At 48.4% G+C, this 20,494-nt stretch overlaps 1 protein-coding gene across 1 annotated transcript in view; it reads left to right on the top strand.

Annotated features, from left to right (window-relative positions):
* LOC139575133 (multiple epidermal growth factor-like domains protein 11) overlaps positions 1-20,494 on the top strand; it is a 168,289-nt gene that overhangs the window by 11,280 nt on the left and 136,515 nt on the right. Inside the window, exon 2 of the mRNA XM_071400136.1 lies at positions 441-533. Within this exon, the coding sequence (XP_071256237.1) occupies positions 441-533 (93 nt within the window). The remainder of the gene's footprint in view (positions 1-440; positions 534-20,494) is intronic.

Below are 20,494 nucleotides of genomic sequence, written 5' to 3'. Positions count from 1 at the left end.
CTCTATAGTGCACTGCTATGTAACACTTTCCATGACCAAGTCAACAGAAATGTTAATGGCATTGAATCAGACTCCTCATATAAATGACTCACGTTATGGACACATTTGGACTGCTCACCACTTAATAAGGCCTAATTATCAGTGTGTGTGTGTGTGTGTGTGTGTGTGTGTTTCTGTGTGTGTAACACCTCTCCTCTCCCCCATACAGCTCAGTGTTCAGTAGAATGTGCCCACGGTGTGTGTGTGTGTGTGTGTGTGTGTGTGTGTGTGTGTGTGTGTGTGTGTGTGTGTTTCTGTGTGTGTAACACCTCTCCTCTCCCCCATACAGCTCAGTGTTCAGTAGAATGTGCCCACGGTGTGTGTGTGTGTGTGTGTGTGTGTGTGTGTGTGTGTGTGTGTGTGTTTCTGTGTGTGTAACACCTCTCCTCTCCCCCATACAGCTCAGTGTTCAGTAGAATGTGCCCACGGTCGGTGTGTGTCTCCTGATACCTGTCAGTGTGAACCGGGCTGGGGAGGAGTGGACTGCTCTAGTGGTGAGTCTGCTGTAACACACACACACACACACACACACACACACACACACACACACACACACACACACACACACACACACACACACACACACACACACACACACACACACACACACACACACACACACACACACACACACACTCTCTCTCTCTGTCAAGTCAAACAGATCCTCCAGCTCTATGACCTTCTGAGTTATTGCCTCCTCTGGTCTCTATGGTTTACCTCTTTATGACTGAGAGAGACCAAGGCAGTCGGCAGAGCAGGAAGTCAATCTACCGTCAGTTATAATGAAATACAGGGGCTGTGGTCAGGAGAGAGGAAGTGAGATCAATCTACCATCAGTTATAATAGAATAGAGGGGCTGTGGTCAGGAGGCAGGAAGTGAGGTCAATGTACCGTCAGTTATAATAGAATAGAGGGGCTGTGGTCAGGAGGCAGGAAGTGAAGTCAATCTACCGTCAGTTATAATAGAGGGGCTGTGGTCAGGAGGGAGGAAGTGAGGTCAATATACCGTCAGTTATAATAGAATAGAGGGGCTGTGGTCAGGAGGCAGGAAGTGAGGTCAATCTACCGTCAGTTATAATAGAGGGGCTGTGGTCAGGAGGCAGGAAGTGAGGTCAATCTACCGTCAGTTATAATAGAATAGAGGGGCTGTGGTCAGGAGACAGGAAGTGAGGTCAATCTACCGTCAGTTATAATAGAGATGCTGTGATCAGGAGACAGGAAGTGAGTTCAATCTACCGTCAGTTATAATATAATAGAGGGGCTGTGGTCAGGAGGCAGGAAGTGAGGTCAATATACCATCAGTTATAATAGAATAGAGGGGCTGTGGTCAGGAGGCAGGAAGTGAGGTCAATATACCATCAGTTATAATAGAATAGAGGTGCTGTGGTCAGGAGACAGGAAGTGAGGTCAATATACCATCAGTTATAATAGAATAGAGGTGCTGTGGTCAGGAGACAGGAAGTGAGGTCAATATACCATCAGTTATAATAGAGGGGCTGTGGTCAGGAGACAGGAAGTGAGGTCAATATACCGTCAGTTATAATAGAATAGAGGGGCTGTGGTCAGGAGGGAGGAAGTGAGGTCAATATACCGTCAGTTATAATAGAATAGAGGGGCTGTGGTCAGGAGGGAGGAAGTGAGGTCAATATACCGTCAGTTATAATAGAATAGAGGGGCTGTGGTCAGGAGGGAGGAAGTGAGATATTGACTGGTCTGTATTGATTCAGTTAAAGGAGTGCAGAGAGAGGGAGGGAAGTGGACATAGAGGTAAACAGAGTCTGTCTAACTGTCCCTTTCTCTGTAATAAATAGTGATGCCTCTCCTCACTCCCTCTCTCTCTCTCTCTCTTTCTCCTCTCTCTTTCTCCTCTCTATCTCTCCTCTCTCTCCTCTCTCTTCTCTATCTCTTTCTTTCTCCTCTCCTCTCATTCATCTCTCTATCTCTCCTCTCTCTCTCTCTCTCTCTCTCTCTCTCGCTCTCTCTCTCTCTCTCTCTCTCTCTCTTTCTTTCTCCTCTCTCTTTCTCCTCTCTATCTCTCCTCTCTCTCTCCTCTCTCTTCTCTCTCTCTTTCTTTCTCCTCTCCTCTCATTCATCTCTCTATATCTCCTCTCTCTCTCTCTCTCTCTTTCTTTCTCCTCTCTATCTCTCCTCTCTCTCTCCACCCCCCAACCCCAGTTCATTATTGGAGCAGAATCTTCCCCTGACACTTTTCTATCCAACACCTGGTCATCTCTGATTTCTGATGCCTTATGACAGACTCATTCTGCAGTAGTTCACCTGTAATGTACCCAACATGTTTCCTTATGATTACAGAGTAATGTAATCTAACATGTGATGGATTCAGCCTGCTCAATTGATTACAGAGTAATGTGATCTAACATGTGATGGATACAGCCTGCTCAATTGATTACAGAGTAATGTAATCTAACATGTAATGGATTCAGCCTGCTCAATTGATTACAGAGTAATGTAATCTAACATGTGATGGATTCAGCCTGCTCAATTGATTACAGAGTAATGTGATCTAACATGTGATGGATACAGCCTGCTCAATTGATTACAGAGTAATGTAATCTAACATGTAATGGATTCAGCCTGCTCAATTGATTACAGAGTAATGTAATCTAACATGTGATATATACAGCCTGCTCAGCTGATTACAGAGTAATGTAATCTAACATGTGATGGATTCAGCCTGCTCAGCTGATTACAGAGTAATGTAATCTAACATGTGATGGATACAGCCTGCTCAGCTGATTACAGAGTAATGTAATCTAACATGTGATGGATACAGCCTGCTCAATTGATTACAGAGTAATGTAATCTAACATGTGATGGATTCAGCCTGCTCAATTGATTACAGAGTAATGTAATCTAACATGTGATGGATACAGCCTGCTCAATTGATTACAGAGTAATGTAATCTAACATGTGATGTATACAGCCTGCTCAGCTGATTACAGAGTAATGTAATCTAACATGTGATGGATTCAGCCTGCTCAATTGATTACAGAGTAATGTAATCTAACATGTGATGGATACAGCCTGCTCAGTTGATTACAGAGTAATCTAATCTAACATGTGATGTATACAGCCTGCTCAGCTGATTACAGAGTAATGTAATCTAACATGTGATGGATTCAGCCTGCTCAATTGATTACAGAGTAATGTAATCTAACATGTGATGGATACAGCCTGCTCAGTTGATTACAGAGTAATCTAATCTAACATGTGATGTATACAGCCTGCTCAGCTGATTACAGAGTAATGTAATCTAACATGTGATGGATTCAGCCTGCTCAATTGATTACAGAGTAATGTAATCTAACATGTGATGGATTCAGCCTGCTCAATAGATTACAGAGTAATCTAATCTAACATGTGATGTATACAGCCTGCTCAGCTTATTACAGAGTAATGTAATCTAACATGTGATGGATTCAGCCTGCTCAATTGATTACAGAGTAATGTAATCTAACATGTGATGGATTCAGCCTGCTCAATTGATTACAGAGTAATGTAATCTAACATGTGATGGATTCAGCCTGCTCAATTGATTACAGAGTAATGTGATCTAACATGTGATGGATTCAGCCTGCTCAATAGATTACAGAGTAATGTGATCTAACATGTGATGGATTCAGCCTGCTCAATTGATTACAGAGTAATGTGATCTAACATGTGATGGATTCAGCCTGCTCAATAGATTACAGAGTAATGTGATCTAACATGTGATGGATTCAGCCTGCTCAATTGATTACAGAGTAATGTAATCTAACATGTGATGGATACAGCCTGCTCAATTGATTACAGAGTAATGTAATCTAACATGTGATGGATTCAGCCTGCTCAATTGATTACAGAGTAATGTGATCTAACATGTGATGGATTCAGCCTGCTCAATTGATTACAGAGTAATGTGATCTAACATGTGATGGATACAGCCTGCTCAATTGATTACAGAGTTATGTGATCTAACATGTGATGGATTCAGCCTGCTCAATTGATTACAGAGTAATGTGATCTAACATGTGATGGATTCAGCCTGCTCAATAGATTACAGAGTAATGTAATCTAACATGTGATGGATTCAGCCTGCTCAATAGATTACAGAGTAATGTAATCTAACATGTGATGGATTCAGCCTGCTCAATTGATTACAGAGTAATGTGATCTAACATGTGATGGATTCAGCCTGCTCAATAGATTACAGAGTAATGTGATCTAACATGTGATGGATTCAGCCTGCTCAATAGATTACAGAGTAATGTGATCTAACATGTGATGGATTCAGCCTGCTCAATTGATTACAGAGTAATGTGATCTAACATGTGATGGATTCAGCCTGCTCAATTGATTACAGAGTAATGTGATCTAACATGTGATGGATTCAGCCTGCTCAATAGATTACAGAGTAATGTGATCTAACATGTGATGGATTCAGCCTGCTCAATAGATTACAGAGTAATGTGATCTAACATGTGATGGATTCAGCCTGCTCAATTGATTACAGAGTAATGTGATCTAACATGTGATGGATTCAGCCTGCTCAGCTGATTACAGAGTAATGTGATCTAACATGTGATGGATTCAGCCTGCTCAATTGATTACAGAGTAATGTGATCTAACATGTGATGGATTCAGCCTGCTCAATAGATTACAGAGGCATTTGTCATTTCCCAGGAAAAACATATTTGCTGCAAAGTTACCACAGTGAAAGTACTGTAGGAGTGTTTCATTGACGTGTGTGTACACACACACACACACACACACACACACACACACACACACACACACACACACACACACACACACACACACACACACACACACACACACACACACACACACACACACAGATTGTGCTGCTGGGGAAATGAGGTGTTGGTCCATCGGTGGGGTTCCACAGAACGGGCTTCTGATGATGAGGACAGCCTACAATACAACATGAAGGGAGTAACACTGCTAATGACTAGTGATATGTTATTCCCTCTGAGTGTGTGTGCGTGTGCGTGTGCGTGTGTGTGTGTGTGTGCGTTTCCCTGCGTGCCTGTGTGTGTGTGAGGATAGGGGTAAAAGGGAATATGGGATTGTCCCTGGAGTGACATGGTAACTAGATTAGCTCTAGAATGGAAGTGTCCCCTGTCTTCATTCCCTAGTCCAGGAGGACTGCTGGAAATCATGAAACACTTTGTTGGTTTGCCAATCACCATGAACCGCTTCAGAAGAGAAGACACTAAGAAGGAGGAGGAGGAGGAGGATGAGGAGGATGAAAAGGAGGAGGAGGATGAGTTTGAAGCAGAGGAGGAGGAGAAGGAGGAGAAGGAGGAGGCAAAGGAGGAGGTGGAGGAGGAGGAAGAGGTGGATTAAAAGGAGGAGGAGAAGGAGGAGAAGGAGGAGAAGGAGGAGGAGAATGAGGAGGAGGAGGAGGAAGAGGTGGATTAAAAGGAGGAGGAGAAGGAGGAGGAGAAGGAGGAGGAGGAAGAGGTGGATTAAAAGGAGGAGGAGAAGGAGGAGGCAGAGGAGGAGAAGGAGGAGGAGGAAGAGGTGGATTAAAAGGAGGAGGAGGAGAAGGAGGAGGAGGAGGAAGAGGTGGATTAGAAGGAGGAGGAGGAGGAGGAGGAGGAAGAGGTGGATTAAAAGGAGGAGGAGGAGGCAGAGGAGGAAGAGAAGGAGGAGGAGGAGGAGAATAAATGCTACAGTAGATATTTGAGGACGTTCAAAAGGGAGAATGATATGACAGACTGCTGTCTACATTATATAAGGAAGTACAAGATACAGACCAAACTGTTTTGCCGTTCCAGATTACCATATCGTGTAGTGGCCCAACGGTTTTCATTTTTCATGAGCGTTCTGCAGTAAAACCGTGAACTGAGAGTCTCCAGTCCAACCTGCTTTCCTCCTTTGTATCTGTAGCCTGTGGACGTTAATCACTCCTCAATAATAGATCACATAGCGGCCTGGTTAAGGCTTACTGTCTGCTTCTGGTTCAGAACAGACGGAGACCACAAGCTGCCAAGCGGTCTGGTCCGTAAGGAGGAACATCTCTCTCTTATGTCACTGTTTTAACCAGGTCACTGTCAAGCTCACACACACAGACCATGTATCAAAAGCAACACACACACACACACACACCACACACACACACACACACACACACACACACACACACACACACACACACACACACACACACCACACATTTACACTGAAGGTTGTTGGGGTTTATTTGAATGGACAACCGTTAACTACCAGGCCGGACATCTGATATGAAGGTGTTCTAGAACTCCATTAGTTGACATGGGAACCAACATCCCAGCGCCCAGTCGTCATCGTCATCGTCATCATCATTATGATACACTCATTGCATGGTTTCCATCAACAAACTCCAGTGTCACGCTCGCTGTCCTCAAACTCCTCGTCATAAATCAACCAAGGCGCAGCGTGCATGTTGTTCCACATCTTTTAATAGGAGTGAAACCTTAACAAACAGGTTAAACAGCAAAGAACGTGACGCAATCGAGGTGCACACAACCACACACGGAAAATAATAATTACCCACAACATTAGGTGGGGAAAAAGGGCTGCCTAAGTATGATTCTCAATCAGAGACAACGATAGACAGCTGTCCCTGATTGAGAACCACACCTGGCCAAACATAGAAATAGAAAATCATAGAAACACAAAACATAGAATGCCCATCACACCCTGACCTAACCAAATAGAGAAATAAAACGTCTCTCTAAGGTCAGGATGTGACATTCAGATTGTTTTCTTAATGCACCTGGGAAACACTACAGCTCAAAAATGAACTTTCTTCCTAAATATTAAATTAGATGTATCAGTTGTTTATGTAAGGAAGAGGATATGAGGTGCAGAGAGAGAGAGAGGGAGAGATAAAAGAGAGAGAGAAAGAAAGAAAGAAAGAAAGAGAGAGAAAGAGGGAGAGAGAAAGAGAGAGAGACTGAGAGAAAGAGGGAGAGAGAGAGAGAGAGAGAGAGAGAGAGAGAGAGAGCGAGAGATAGACAGAGAGAAAGAGGGAGAGAGAGAGAGAGAGAGAGAGAGAGAGAGAGAGAGAGAGAGAGAGAGAGAGAGAGAGAGAGAGAGAGAGAGAGAGAGAGAGAGAGAGAGAGAGAGAGAGAGAGAGAGAGAGAGAGAGAGAGAGAGAGAGAGAGAGAGAGAGAGAGAGAGAGAGAACCTTGCAGTGAAATGCTGAACCAACAGCCTGTCTGCCAGTGTCAGGTGGTAGCTGGGCTGAGGTAGATGAAGCTGTGTGTGTGTGTGTGTGTGTGTGTGTGTGTGTGTGTGTGTGTGTGTGTGTGTGTGTGTGTGTGTGTGTGTGTGTGTGTGTGTGTGTGTGTGTGTGTGTGTGTGTGTGTGTGTTGGTGCCCGGTCTCCATGGGGAGCTGCCCTGCTCCAAGACATGTAATTTATCAGAGCACACACATGGCGTCCGTTCACACACACACTCGCCCAAACAAAATGGGTGCTGTCCGGGATCTTGTTTCCCATGGAACCGCTGCTACTCTCTGTTGTCACCATCTATGCATAGTCACTTTAACAACTCTACCTACATGTACAGTTGAAGTCGGAAGTTTACATACACCTCAGCCAAATACATTTAAACTCAGTTTTTCACAATTCCTGACATTCAAGCCTAGTAAAAATTCCCTGTCTTAGGTCAGTTAGGATCACCACTTTATTTTAAGAATGTGAAATGTCAGAATAATAGTACTGATTTATTTCAGCTTTTATTTATTTCATCACATTCCCAAAGGTTGGTGTGGTTTTTATTTTCATTTTCCTTTTCTTGTGCAAATTTAGTGGGTACCTATGGTGGGTGTCTTTAAGGACCCGTATTTCCTGTTACAACGTTCAGTGGACACCCCCATAGGTGTCTTTAAGAGCCCGTAGTTCCTGTTACAACGTTCTGTGGACTCCTCCATAGGTGTCTTTAAGAGCCCGTAGTTCCTGTTACAACGTTCAGTGGACTCCTCCATGAGTGTCTTTAAGAGCCCCTGTGAAAACCCCGTGTTGGCTGTTGTTAGTTCCCCCTTCTGTTTCAGCAACAATCGTTGTGTCTTGTTGGGGAATGTAACAAAATGGGCAATATGTGCACGCACAAACTAAAGGAGTGCACTGTGTAGGGAATAGGGTGCCATATGGGATTCATGTCTCATTGTGTAACTAAATCCTAAACCCCCTACTGGTGGTTCAAATCTGCCCTGCTGGCTTCCATCCCTGGAGGGAAATCTAGTCACGGTAGGAGGGGCTACACATTATAGATGTTCTCTCTCTCTCTCTGTCTCTCTGTCTCTCTCTCTCTCTCTCTCTCTCTCTCTCTCTCTCTCTCTCTCTCTCTCTCTCTCTCTCTCTCTCTCTCTCTCAATTCAATTCAATTCAATTCAAGGGGCTTTATTGGCATGGGAAACATGTGTTAACATTGCCAAAGCAAGTGAGGTAGGTAATATACAAAAGTCAAATAAACAATAAAAATGAACAGTAAACATTACACATACAGAAGTTTCAAAACAATAAAGACATTACAAATGTCATATTATATATATGCAGTGTTGTAACAATGTACAAATGGTTAAAGCACACAAGTTAAAATAAATAAACATAAATATGGGTTGTATTTACAGTGGTGTTTGTTCTTCACTGGTTGCCCTTTTCTTGTGGCAACAGGTCACAAATCTTGCTGCTGTGATGGCACACTGTGGAATTTCACCCAGTAGATATGGGAGTTTATCAAAATTGGATTTGTTTTTGAATTCTTTGTGGATCTGTGTAATCTGAGGGAAATATGTCTCTCTAATATGGTCATACATTGGGCAGGAGGTTAGGAAGTGCAGCTCAGTTTCCACCTCATTTTGTGGGCAGTGTGCACATAGCCTGTCTTCTCTTGAGAGCCATGTCTGCCTACGGCGGCCTTTCTCAATAGCAAGGCTATGCTCACTGAGTCTGTACATAGTCAAAGCTTTCCTTAAGTTTGGGTCAGTCACAGTGGTCAGGTATTCTGCCACTGTGTACTCTCTGTTTAGGGCCAAATAGCATTCTAGTTTGCTCTGTTTTTTTGTTAATTCTTTCCAATGTGTCAAGTAATTATCTTTTTGTTTTCTCATGATTTGGTTGGGTCTAATTGTGCTGTTGTCCTGGGGCTCTGTGGGGTGTGTTTGTGTTTGTGAACAGAGCCCTAGGACCAGCTTGCTTAGGGGACTCTTCTCCAGGTTCATCTCTCTGTAGGTGATGGCTTTGTTATGGAAGGTTTGGGAATCGCTTCCTTTTAGGTGGTTGTAGAATTTAACGGCTCTTTTCTGGATTTTGATAATTAGTGGGTATCGGCCTAATTCTGCTCTGCATGCATTATTTGGTGTTCTACGTTGTACACGGAGGATATTTTTGCAGAATTCTGCATGCAGAGTCTCAATTTGGTGTTTGTCCCATTTTGTGAAATCTTGGTTGGTGAGCGGACCCCAGACCTCACAACCATAAAGGGCAATGGGCTCTATGACTGATTCAAGTATTTTTAGCCAGATCCTAATTGGTATGTTGAAATTTATGTTCCTTTTGATGGCATAGAAGGCCCTTCTTGCCTTGTCTCTCAGATCGTTCACAGCTTTGTGGAAGTTACCTGTGGTGCTGATGTTTAGGCCGAGGTATGTATAGTTTTTTGTGTGCTCTAGGGCAACGGTGTCTAGATGGAATTTGTGGTCCTGGTGACTGGACCTTTTTTGGAACACCATTATTTTGGTCTTACTGAGATTTACTGTCAGGGCCCAGGTCTGACAGAATCTGTGCAGAAGATCTAGGTGCTGCTGTAGGCCCTCCTTGGTTGGTGACAGAAGCACCAGATCATCAGCAAACAGTAGACATTTGACTTCGGATTCTAGTAGGGTGAGACCGGGTGCTGCAGACTGTTCTAGTGCCCGCGCCAATTCGTTGATATATATGTTGAAGAGGGTGGGGCTTAAGCTGCATCCCTGTCTCACCCCACGACCCTGTGTGAAGAAATGTGTGTGTTTTTTGCCAATTTTAACCGCACACTTGTTGTTTGTGTACATGGATTTTATAATGTCGTATGTTTTACCCCCAACACCACTTTCCATCAATTTGTATAGCAGACCCTCATGCCAAATTGAGTCGAAGGCTTTTTTGAAATCAACAAAGCATGAGAAGACTTTGCCTTTGTTTTGGTTTGTTTGGTTGTCAATTAGGGTGTGTAGGGTGAATACATGGTCTGTTGTACGGTAATTTGGTAAAAAGCCAATTTGACATTTGCTCAGTACATTGTTTTCATTGAGGAAATGTACGAGTCTGCTGTTAATGATAATGCAGAGTATTTTCCCAAGGTTACTGTTGACGCATATTCCACGGTAGTTATTGGGGTCAAATTTGTCTCCACTTTTGTGGATTGGGGTGATCAGTCCTTGGTTCCAAATATTGGGGAAGATGCCAGAGCTAAGGACGATGTTAAAGAGTTTTAGTATAGCCAATTGGAATTTGTTGTCTGTATATTTGATCATTTCATTAAGGATACCATCAACACCACAGGCCTTTTTGGGTTTGAGGGTTTTTATTTTGTCCTGTAACTCATTCAAGGTAATTGGAGAATCCAATGGGTTCTGGTAGTCTTTAATAGTTGATTCTAGGATTTGTATTTGATCATGTATATGTTTTTGTTGTTTATTCTTTGTTATAGAGCCAAAAAGATTGGAGAAGTGGTTTACCCATACATCTCCATTTTGGATAGATAATTCTTCGTGTTGTTGTTTGTTTAGTGTTTTCCAATTTTCCCAGAATTGGTTAGAGTCTATGGAGTCTTCAATTACATTGAGCTGATTTCTGACGTGCTGTTCCTTCTTTTTCCGTAGTGTATTTCTGTATTGTTTTAGTGATTCGCCATAGTGAAGGCGTAGACTCAGGTTTTCCGGGTCTCTATGTTTTTGGTTGGACAGGTTCCTCAATTTATTTCTTAGATTTTTGCATTCTTTATCAAACCATTTGTCATTGTTGTTCATTTTCTTCGGTTTTCTATTTGAGATTTTTAGATTTGATAGGGAAGCTGAGAGGTCAAATATACTGTTAAGATTTTCTACTGCCAAGTTTACACCTTCACTATTGCAGTGGAACATTTTACCCAGGAAGTTGTCTAAAAGGGATTGAATTTGCTGTTGCCTAATTGTTTTTTGGTAGGTTTCCAAACTGCATTCCTTCCATCTATAGCATTTCTTAATGTTACTCAGTTCCTTTGGCTTTGATGCCTCATGATTGAGTATTGCTCTGTTCAAGTAGACTGTGATTTTGCTGTGGTCTGATAGGGGTGTCAGTGGGCTGACTGTGAACGCTCTGAGAGACTCTGGGTTGAGGTCAGTGATAAAGTAGTCTACAGTGCTACTGCCAAGAGATGAGCTATAGGTGAACCTACCATAGGAGTCCCCTCGAAGCCTACCATTGACTATGTACATACCCAGCGTGCGACAGCGTCTCTCTCTCTCTCTGTCTCTCTGTGTCCCTCTCTTTCTCTCTCTGTCTCTCTCTCTCTGTCTCTCTCTCTCTGTCTCTCTCTGTCGCTCTCTTTCTCTCTCTCTCTCTCTCTGTCCCTCTCTGTCTCTCTGTCTCTCTCTCTGTCCCTCTCTCTCTCTGTCTCTCTCTCTCTCTGGTCCCTCTCTCTCTCTCAGCTCTCTCTCTCTCTCTGTCCCTCTCTCTCTCTGTCCCTGTCTCTCTCTCTCTCTCTCTCTCTCTCTTGCTCTCTCCCTCCATCCCTTTTAATCTGTCTTCCTTCTTATCTCTTGGTGCCACTCTTCTCCTCTATAAAGTCCATCCAGCCCATCACACAGTAGGAAGCCCCTCTCAGCTCTCCATCTTTATTTCTCTGTCTTCCTCTCCTTCTGTGAGTTTTATCTCTGCTGTTTAGCTGTTCCTGTGAGTGCAGTGTTCTCTCTCTCTCTCTCTCTCTCTCTCTCTCTCTCTCTCTCTCTCTCTCTGTCCCTCTCTCTCTCTCTCTCTCGCTGTCCCTCTCTCTCTCTCTCTCTCTCTCTCTCTCTCTCTCTCTCTCTCTCTCTCTCTCTCTCTCCATCCCTCTCTCCCTTTCCTTCTACCCACACATGAAAAACACGGTGTCTTCCACCGTCACGGATTGGCTATTCTACATGTTCAATTGTCTGAGAAGAACATCTCCTTTCAGCCCCCAACATTAGGAGGTCATGTAGCTTCCATCAGTGGTTCAGTGGGTGTTAGACATTAGGAGAACACATTAACAACATTCTCCATTCACTTTGATGGATTAACCAAGTAGGGACAGAAAGGGCATTCAAATGGTGTTTTGTTTGAAATGGCTTTTTTTGGGGGAAGTTCTTCTTCGCAGCGTTAGTCACCATGACGACGATGACTCATAGTGACAGAGGGTCAAGAAGCCAATGGATTAATAATGCCAGTGAATACCCTTCATCCTCTCTGTTGATGGACAGGACATTGTTTTCTAAATCAGTGGTTTTCACATTTCCTTTTGTTTCTGAATACAAAATTACATTTACATTTAAGTCATTTAGCAGACGCTCTTATCCAGAGCTCTTATCCAGAGCGACTTACAAAATGACATTTTGCTACGTCTTGTGCAAGTGATTATTAGACTGAGGCTTCCCAAGTATCCCCTGTGGATAGACCAGGGGTATTTCAGGGGTTGACGGACAGGTATCCCCTGTGGATAGACCAGGGGTATTTCAGGGGTTGACGGACAGGTATCCCCTGTGGATAGACCAGGGGTATTTCAGGGGTTGACGGACAGGTATCCCCTGTGGATAGACCAGGGATATTTCAGGGGTTGACGGACAGTAAGCCAGTTCTGTTGGTTCTATACATAGTACTAATAAGAACATATCTCTGTTGGTAATATCCTCCTCATGGTGTGGTGTGATATCCTGTCTGTGTTCACCCGGGTTAAACCACAACACTTTGACAGGACACCATAGAGATTTCACCCTCAGCTGCCCACTCTCAATGTCCTTTACTGAACCCCCATCCTCCCTTTACTCTGCCTGGAGTACCCCCTCATACTGCCCAGAGGTTCTAGCTGGAGTACCCCCTCATACCGCCCAGAGGTTCTAGCTGGAGTACCCCCTCATACCACCCAGAGGTTCTAGCTGGAGTACCCCCTCATACCACCCAGAGGTTCTAGCTGGAGTACCCCCTCATACTGCCCAGAGGTTCTAGCTGGAGTACCCCCTCATACTGCCCAGAGGTTCTAGCTGGAGTACCCCCTCATACTGCCCAGAGGTTCTAGCTGGAGTACCCCCTCATACTGCCCAGAGGTTCTGCCTGGAGTACCCCCTCATACCGCCCAGAGGTTCTAGCTGGAGTACCCCCTCATACTGCCCAGAGGTTCTAGCTGGAGTACCCCCTCATACCGCCCAGAGGTTCTAGCTGGAGTACCCCCTCATACCGCCCAGAGGTTCTAGCTGGAGTACCCCCTCATACCGCCCAGAGGTTCTAGCTGGAGTACCCCCTCATACCGCCCAGAGGTTCTAGCTGGAGTACCCCCTCATACCGCCCAGAGGTTCTAGCTGGAGTACCCCCTCATACCGCCCAGAGGTTCTAGCTGGAGTACCCCCTCATACCGCCCAGAGGTTCTAGCTGGAGTACCCCCTCATACCGCCCAGAGGTTCTAGCTGGAGTACCCCCTCATACCGCTCAGAGGTTCTAGTAGTCCAGGTTGGACCCCCTGTTGATAGGCCAGGTTCCCCCAGGGGTTCTAGTAGTCCAGGTTGGACCCCCTGTTTATAGGCCAGGTTCCCCAGGGGTTCTAGTAGTCCAGGTTGGACCCCCTGTTGATAGGCCAGGTTCCCCAGGGGTTCTAGTAGTCCAGGTTGGACCCCCTGTTGATAGGCCAGGTTCCCCAGGGGTTCTAGTAGTCCAGGTTGGACCCCCTGTTGATAGGCCAGGTTCCCCCAGAGGTTCTAGTAGTCCAGGTTGGACCCCCTGTTGATAGGCCAGGTTCCCCCAGGGGTTCTAGTAGTCCAGATTGGACCCCCTGTTGATAGGCCAGGTTCCCCAGGGGTTCTAGTAGTCCAGGTTGGACCCCCTGTTGATAGGCCAGGTTCCCCCAGGGGTTCTAGTAGTCCAGGTTGGACCCCCTGTTGATAGGCCAGGTTCCCCAGGGGTTCTAGTAGTCCAGGTTGGACCCCCTGTTGATAGGCCAGGTTCCCCAGGGGTTCTAGTAGTCCAGGTTGGACCCCCTGTTGATAGGCCAGGTTCCCCAGAGGTCTCCTCATTGTGTTGTTTGACCTCCTGGGGTGTTGATAATCTCCTCATTGTGTTATTTGACCTCCTGGGGTGTTGATAATCTCCTCATTGTGTTGTATGACCTCCTGGGGTGTTGTGATAATCTCCTCATTGTGTTGTTTGACCTCCTGGGGTGTTGATAATCTCCTCATTGTGTTGTTTGACCTCCTGGGGTGTTGTGATAATCTCCTCATTGTGTTGTGTGACTTCCTGGGGTGTTGTGATAATATCCTCATTGTGTTGTGTGACTTCCTGGGGTGTTGTGATAATCTCCTCATTGTGTTGTGTGACTTCCTGGGGTGTTGTGATAATCTCCTCATTGTGTTGTGTGACTTCCTGGGGTGTTGTGATAATATCCTCATTGTGTTGTGTGACTTCCTGGGGTGTTGTGATAATCTCCTCATTGTGTTGTGTGACTTCCTGGGGTGTTGTGATAATATCCTCATTGTGTTGTGTGACTTCCTGGGGTGTTGTGATAATCTCCTCATTGTGTTGTGTGACTTCCTGGGGTGTTGTGATAATATCCTCATTGTGTTGTTTGACCTCCTGGGGTGTTGATAATCTCCTCATTGTGTTGTATGACCTCCTGGGGTGTTGTGATAATATCCTCATTGTGTTGTTTGATCTCCTGGTGACCTTACTTAGCCAGCCTACTTTGACTTCACAGGACCATATGAACATCACCCGTGGCCCAGTTGCAATCCCAGCATGTGATTCAAGGGCATGTCACTGGGGGCCACTTATTACCCACAATTCTTTGAGGTCCGAAGAGTAAGACACGTGTCCTTCTTGATTTCCTTCCTGAATGAGAGGATTAGACACGCAGAGAAACAAGTGTTTACGTCCTCTTTACAAAACTCTCTCTCTTTGTTCCCTGCCGTCTTCCCCAGTAATCCCCTCCAGTGAAAGAGAAGAGGAGCAGAGAGAATAGAGGAGAGAGATGCATGTCTGAGAGTCAGTTACAGGGACTTTATTTCATTTACGCCGTGCAGCTCTTCAGCAGCAACACACACAGTTCCACTTGTCTTACAAGGTGATTAGTTGTACGTTAATTGGTTGAACAAATCACCGGCGGTAACGACTGTTGTGTTGTCTGAGGGAGGAGGGGAGGAGGGAGGCGAGAGGGAGGGATGAGGAGGGAGGGAGGCGAGAGGGGAGGGGAGGAGGGAGGGAGGAGGGAGGAAGGAGGAGGGAGGGAGGGAGGGTGGGAGGAGGAGGGAGGGAGACGAGAGGGAGGGAGGGAGACGAGAGGGAGGGAGGGAGGCGAGAGGGAGGGAGGAGGAGGGAGGGAAGCGAGAGGGGAGGAGGGAGGGAGGAGGGAGGAAGGAGGAGGGAGGGAGGGAGGGAGGGAGGGAGGGAGGGGGGGAGGGAGGGGGAGGAGGGAGGGAGGGAGGAGGGGAGGAGGAGGGAGGGAGGGAGGCGAGAGGGAGGGAGGGAGGAGGAGGGAGGCGAGAGGGGAGGAGGGAGGGAGGAGGGAGGAAGGAGGAGGGAGGGAGGGAGGGAGGAGGGGAGGAGGAGGGAGGGAGGGAGGGAGGGAGGGAGGGAGGGAGGGAGGGAGGGAGGGAGGGAGGGCGGGAGGGGGGAGGAGGGAGAAGGGTGCGAAGAAGGGAGGGAGGAGGGAGGAGGGGAAGAGGGAGGAGGAGGTTAATGAGGCCTAGCGGGCTGGCGTTCCACGTGACCAATCCCAACGCTCCCCATTAGCACTGTGCTCGTTAGCATAGTGGCTAAGCTAATACCTGTGGCGTATGCTAGACAGACACGCACACACAAACGTTAGGTAAGTGATAGATTTTTTTTTGCCTTCACCTCCCTTATCTCACCTCACTTGCTCACATTGTATATAGACTTATTTTTCTACTGTATTTTTGACTGTATGTTTGTTTTACTCCATGTGTAACTCTGTGTTGTTGTATGTGTCGAACTGCTTTGCTTTATCTTGGCCAGGTCGCAGTTGTAAATGAGAACTTGTTCTCAACTTGCCTACCTGGTTAAATAAAGGTGAAATAAATAAATCAAATGAAATAGTGTGGGTATAACCCAATCAGTCTGTAGTCATTCAGTGTGTTGTCCTGAGCCCATCCAGAAGCAGAATTGGTTTTATGATCAGCTGTATCATTTATTACCCCACAGGATGGAGTTATAACCAGAACTACAGGGGGGAGGGAGGGAGGGAGGGAGGGAGGGAGGGAGGGAGGGAGGGAGGCCACAGGATGGAGTTATAACCAGAACTACAGGAGGGAGGGAGGGAGGGAGGGAGGGAGGCCACAGGATGGAGTTATAACCAGAACTACAGGAGGGAGGGAGGGGGGAGGGAGGGAGGGAGGGAGGGAGGGAGGCCACAGGATGGAGTTATAACCAGAACTACAGGAGGGAGGGAGGGGGGAGGGAGGGAGGGAGGGAGGGAGGGAGGCCACAGGATGGAGTTATAACCAGAACTACAGGAGGGAGGGAGGGAGGGAGGGAGGGAGGGAGGGAGGCCACAGGATGGAGTTATAACCAGAACTACAGGAGGGAGGGAGGGAGGGAGGGAGGGAGGGAGGGAGGGAGGGAGGGAGGGAGGGAGGGAGGGAGGGAGGCCACAGGATGGAGTTATAACCAGAACTACAGGAGGGAGGGAGGGAGGGAGGGAGGGAGGGAGGGACGCCACAGGATGGAGTTATAACCAGAACTACAGGAGGGAGGGAGGGAGGGAGGGAGGGAGGGAGGGACGCCACAGGATGGAGTTATAACCAGAACTACAGGAGGGAGGGAGGGAGGGAGGGAGGGAGGCCACAGGATGGAGTTATAACCAGAACTACAGGAGGGAGGGAGGGAGGGAGGGAGGGAGGGAGGGAGGGAGGGAGGGAGGGAGGGAGGGAGGGAGGGAGGGAGGGAGGCCACAGGATGGAGTTATAACCAGAACTACAGGAGGGAGGGAGGGAGGGAGGGAGGGAGGGAGGGAGGGAGGGACGCCACAGGATGGAGTTATAACCAGAACTACAGGAGGGAGGGAGGGAGGGAGGGAGGGAGGGAGGGAGGGAGGGACGCCACAGGATGGAGTTATAACCAGAACTACAGGAGGGAGGGAGGGAGGGAGGGAGGGAGGGAGGGAGGGAGGGAGGCCACAGGATGGAGTTATAACCAGAACTACAGGAGGGAGGGAGGGAGGGAGGGAGGGAGGCCACAGGATGGAGTTATAACCAGAACTACAGGAGGGAGGATGGGAGGGAGGGAGGGAGGATGGGAGGGAGGGAGGGAGGGAGGGAGGCCACAGGATGGAGTTATAACCAGAACTACAGGAGGGAGGGAGGGAGGGAGGGAGGGAGGCCACAGGATGGAGTTATAACCAGAACTACAGGAGGGAGGGAGGGAGGGAGGGAGGGAGGGAGGGAGGCCACAGGATGGAGTTATAACCAGAACTACAGGAGGGAGGGAGGGAGGGAGGGAGGGAGGGAGGGAGGGAGGGAGGGAGGGAGGGAGGGACGCCACAGGATGGAGTTATAACCAGAACTACAGGAGGGAGGGAGGGGGGAGGGAGGGAGGGAGGGAGGGAGGGAGGGAGGGAGGGAGGGAGGGAGGGAGGGAGGGAGGCCACAGGATGGAGTTATAACCAGAACTACAGGAGGGAGGGAGGGAGGGAGGGAGGGAGGGAGGCCACAGGATGGAGTTATAACCAGAACTACAGGAGGGAGGGAGGGGGGAGGGAGGGAGGGAGGGAGGGAGGGAGGGAGGGAGGGAGGGAGGCCACAGGATGGAGTTATAACCAGAACTACAGGAGGGAGGGAGGGAGGGAGGGAGGGAGGGAGGGAGTTATAACCAGAACTACAGGAGGGAGGGAGGGAGGGAGGGAGGGAGTTATAACCAGAACTACAGGAGGGAGGGAGGGAGGGAGGGAGGGAGGGAGGGAGGGAGGGAGGGAGGGAGGGAGGGAGGCCACAGGATGGAGTTATAACCAGAACTACAGGAGGGAGGGAGGGAGGGAGGGAGGGAGGGAGGGAGTTATAACCAGAACTACAGGAGGGAGGGAGGGAGGGAGGGAGGGAGGGAGGGAGGGAGGCCACAGGATGGAGTTATAACCAGAACTACAGGAGGGAGGGAGGGAGGGAGGGAGGGAGTTATAACCAGAACTACAGGAGGGAGGGAGGGAGGGAGGGAGGGAGGGAGGGAGGGAGGGAGGGAGGCCACAGGATGGAGTTATAACCAGAACTACAGGAGGGAGGGAGGGAGGGAGGGAGGGAGGGAGGCCACAGGATGGAGTTATAACCAGAACTACAGGAGGGAGGATGGGAGGGAGGGAGGGAGGGAGGGACGCCACAGGATGGAGTTATAACCAGAACTACAGGAGGGAGGGAGGGAGGGAGGGAGGGAGGGAGGGAGGGAGGGAGGGAGGGAGGGACGCCACAGGATGGAGTTATAACCAGAACTACAGGAGGGAGGATGGGAGGGAGGGAGGGAGGGAGGGAGGGACGCCACAGGATGGAGTTATAACCAGAACTACAGGAGGGAGGATGGGAGGGAGGGAGGGAGGGAGGGAGGGAGGGAGGGAGGCCACAGGATGGAGTTATAACCAGAACTACAGGAGGGAGGGAGGGAGGGAGGGAGGGAGGCCACAGGATGGAGTTATAACCAGAACTACAGGAGGGAGGGAGGGAGGGAGGGAGGGAGGGAGGGAGGGAGGGAGCGAGGGAGGGAGGGAGGCCACAGGATGGAGTTATAACCAGAACTACAGGAGGGAGGGAGGGAGGGAGGGAGGGAGGGAGGGAGGGAGGGAGGGACGCCACAGGATGGAGTTATAACCAGAACTACAGGAGGGAGGGAGGGAGGGAGGGAGGGAGGGACGCCACAGGATGGAGTTATAACCAGAACTACAGGAGGGAGGGAGGGAGGGAGGGAGGGAGGGAGGGAGGGAGGGAGGGAGGGAGGCCACAGGATGGAGTTATAACCAGAACTACAGGAGGGAGGGAGGGAGGGAGGGAGGGAGGGAGGGAGGCCACAGGATGGAGTTATAACCAGAACTACAGGAGGGAGGGAGGGAGGGAGGGAGGGAGGGAGGGAGGCCACAGGATGGAGTTATAACCAGAACTACAGGAGGGAGGGAGGGAGGGAGGGAGGGAGGGAGGGAGGGAGGGAGGGAGGGAGGGAGGCCACAGGATGGAGTTATAACCAGAACTACAGGAGGGAGGGAGGGAGGGAGGGAGGGAGGGAGGGAGGGAGGCCACAGGATGGAGTTATAACCAGAACTACAGGAGGGAGGATGGGAGGGAGGGAGGGAGGGAGGGAGGGAGGGAGGGAGGGAGGGAGGCCACAGGATGGAGTTATAACCAGAACTACAGGAGGGAGGGAGGGAGGGAGGGAGGGGATGGAGGGAGGGAGGGAGGGAGGGAGGGCACAGGATGGAGTTATAACCAGAACTACAGGAGGGAGGGAGGGAGGGAGGGAGGGAGGGTGGGAGGGAGGGAGGGAGGGAGGGAGGGACGCCACAGGATGGAGTTATAACCAGAACTACAGGAGGGAGGATGGGAGGGAGGGAGGGAGGGAGGGAGGGAGGCCACAGGATGGAGTTATAACCAGAACTACAGGAGGGAGGGAGGGAGGGAGGGAGGGAGGGAGGGAGGGAGGGAGGGAGGGAGGGAGGCCACAGGATGGAGTTATAACCAGAACTACAGGAGGGAGGGAGGGAGGGAGGGAGGGAGGGAGGGAGGGAGGGAGGGAGGGAGGGAGGGGATGGAGTTATAACCAGAACTACAGTTATTCTGTCCACTTATATTAGGAATATGATTCAGCTGGTCTGTGGAGAGAGGACCACTTATATTAGGAATATGATTCAGCTGGTCTGTGGAGAGAGGACCACTTATATTAGGAATATGATTCAGCTGGTCTGTGGAGAGAGGAGAGGGGATTTATGTGGAGAGTTATATAATTAGAGAGACAGGGAGACATTTTTATTTAACCTTTATTTAACTTGGCAAGTCAGTTAAGAACAAATTCTTATTTACAATGACGGCCTACCAAAAGGCCTCCTGCGGGGACAGGGGCCTGGGATTTAAATATATATATATATATAGGACAAAACACACATCACAACAAGAGAGACACAACAACACAACATAAAGAGAGACCTAAGACAACAACGTAGCATGGCAGCAACACATGACAACACAGCATGGTAGCAACACAACATGACAACAACATGGTA

Source organism: Salvelinus alpinus, chromosome 5 (assembly GCF_045679555.1).
Source record: "Salvelinus alpinus chromosome 5, SLU_Salpinus.1, whole genome shotgun sequence".
NCBI lineage: Eukaryota > Metazoa > Chordata > Actinopteri > Salmoniformes > Salmonidae > Salvelinus > Salvelinus alpinus.
The sequence above is the reverse complement of the archived record's forward strand: the minus strand, read 5'-3'. Positions and strand labels throughout refer to the sequence as shown.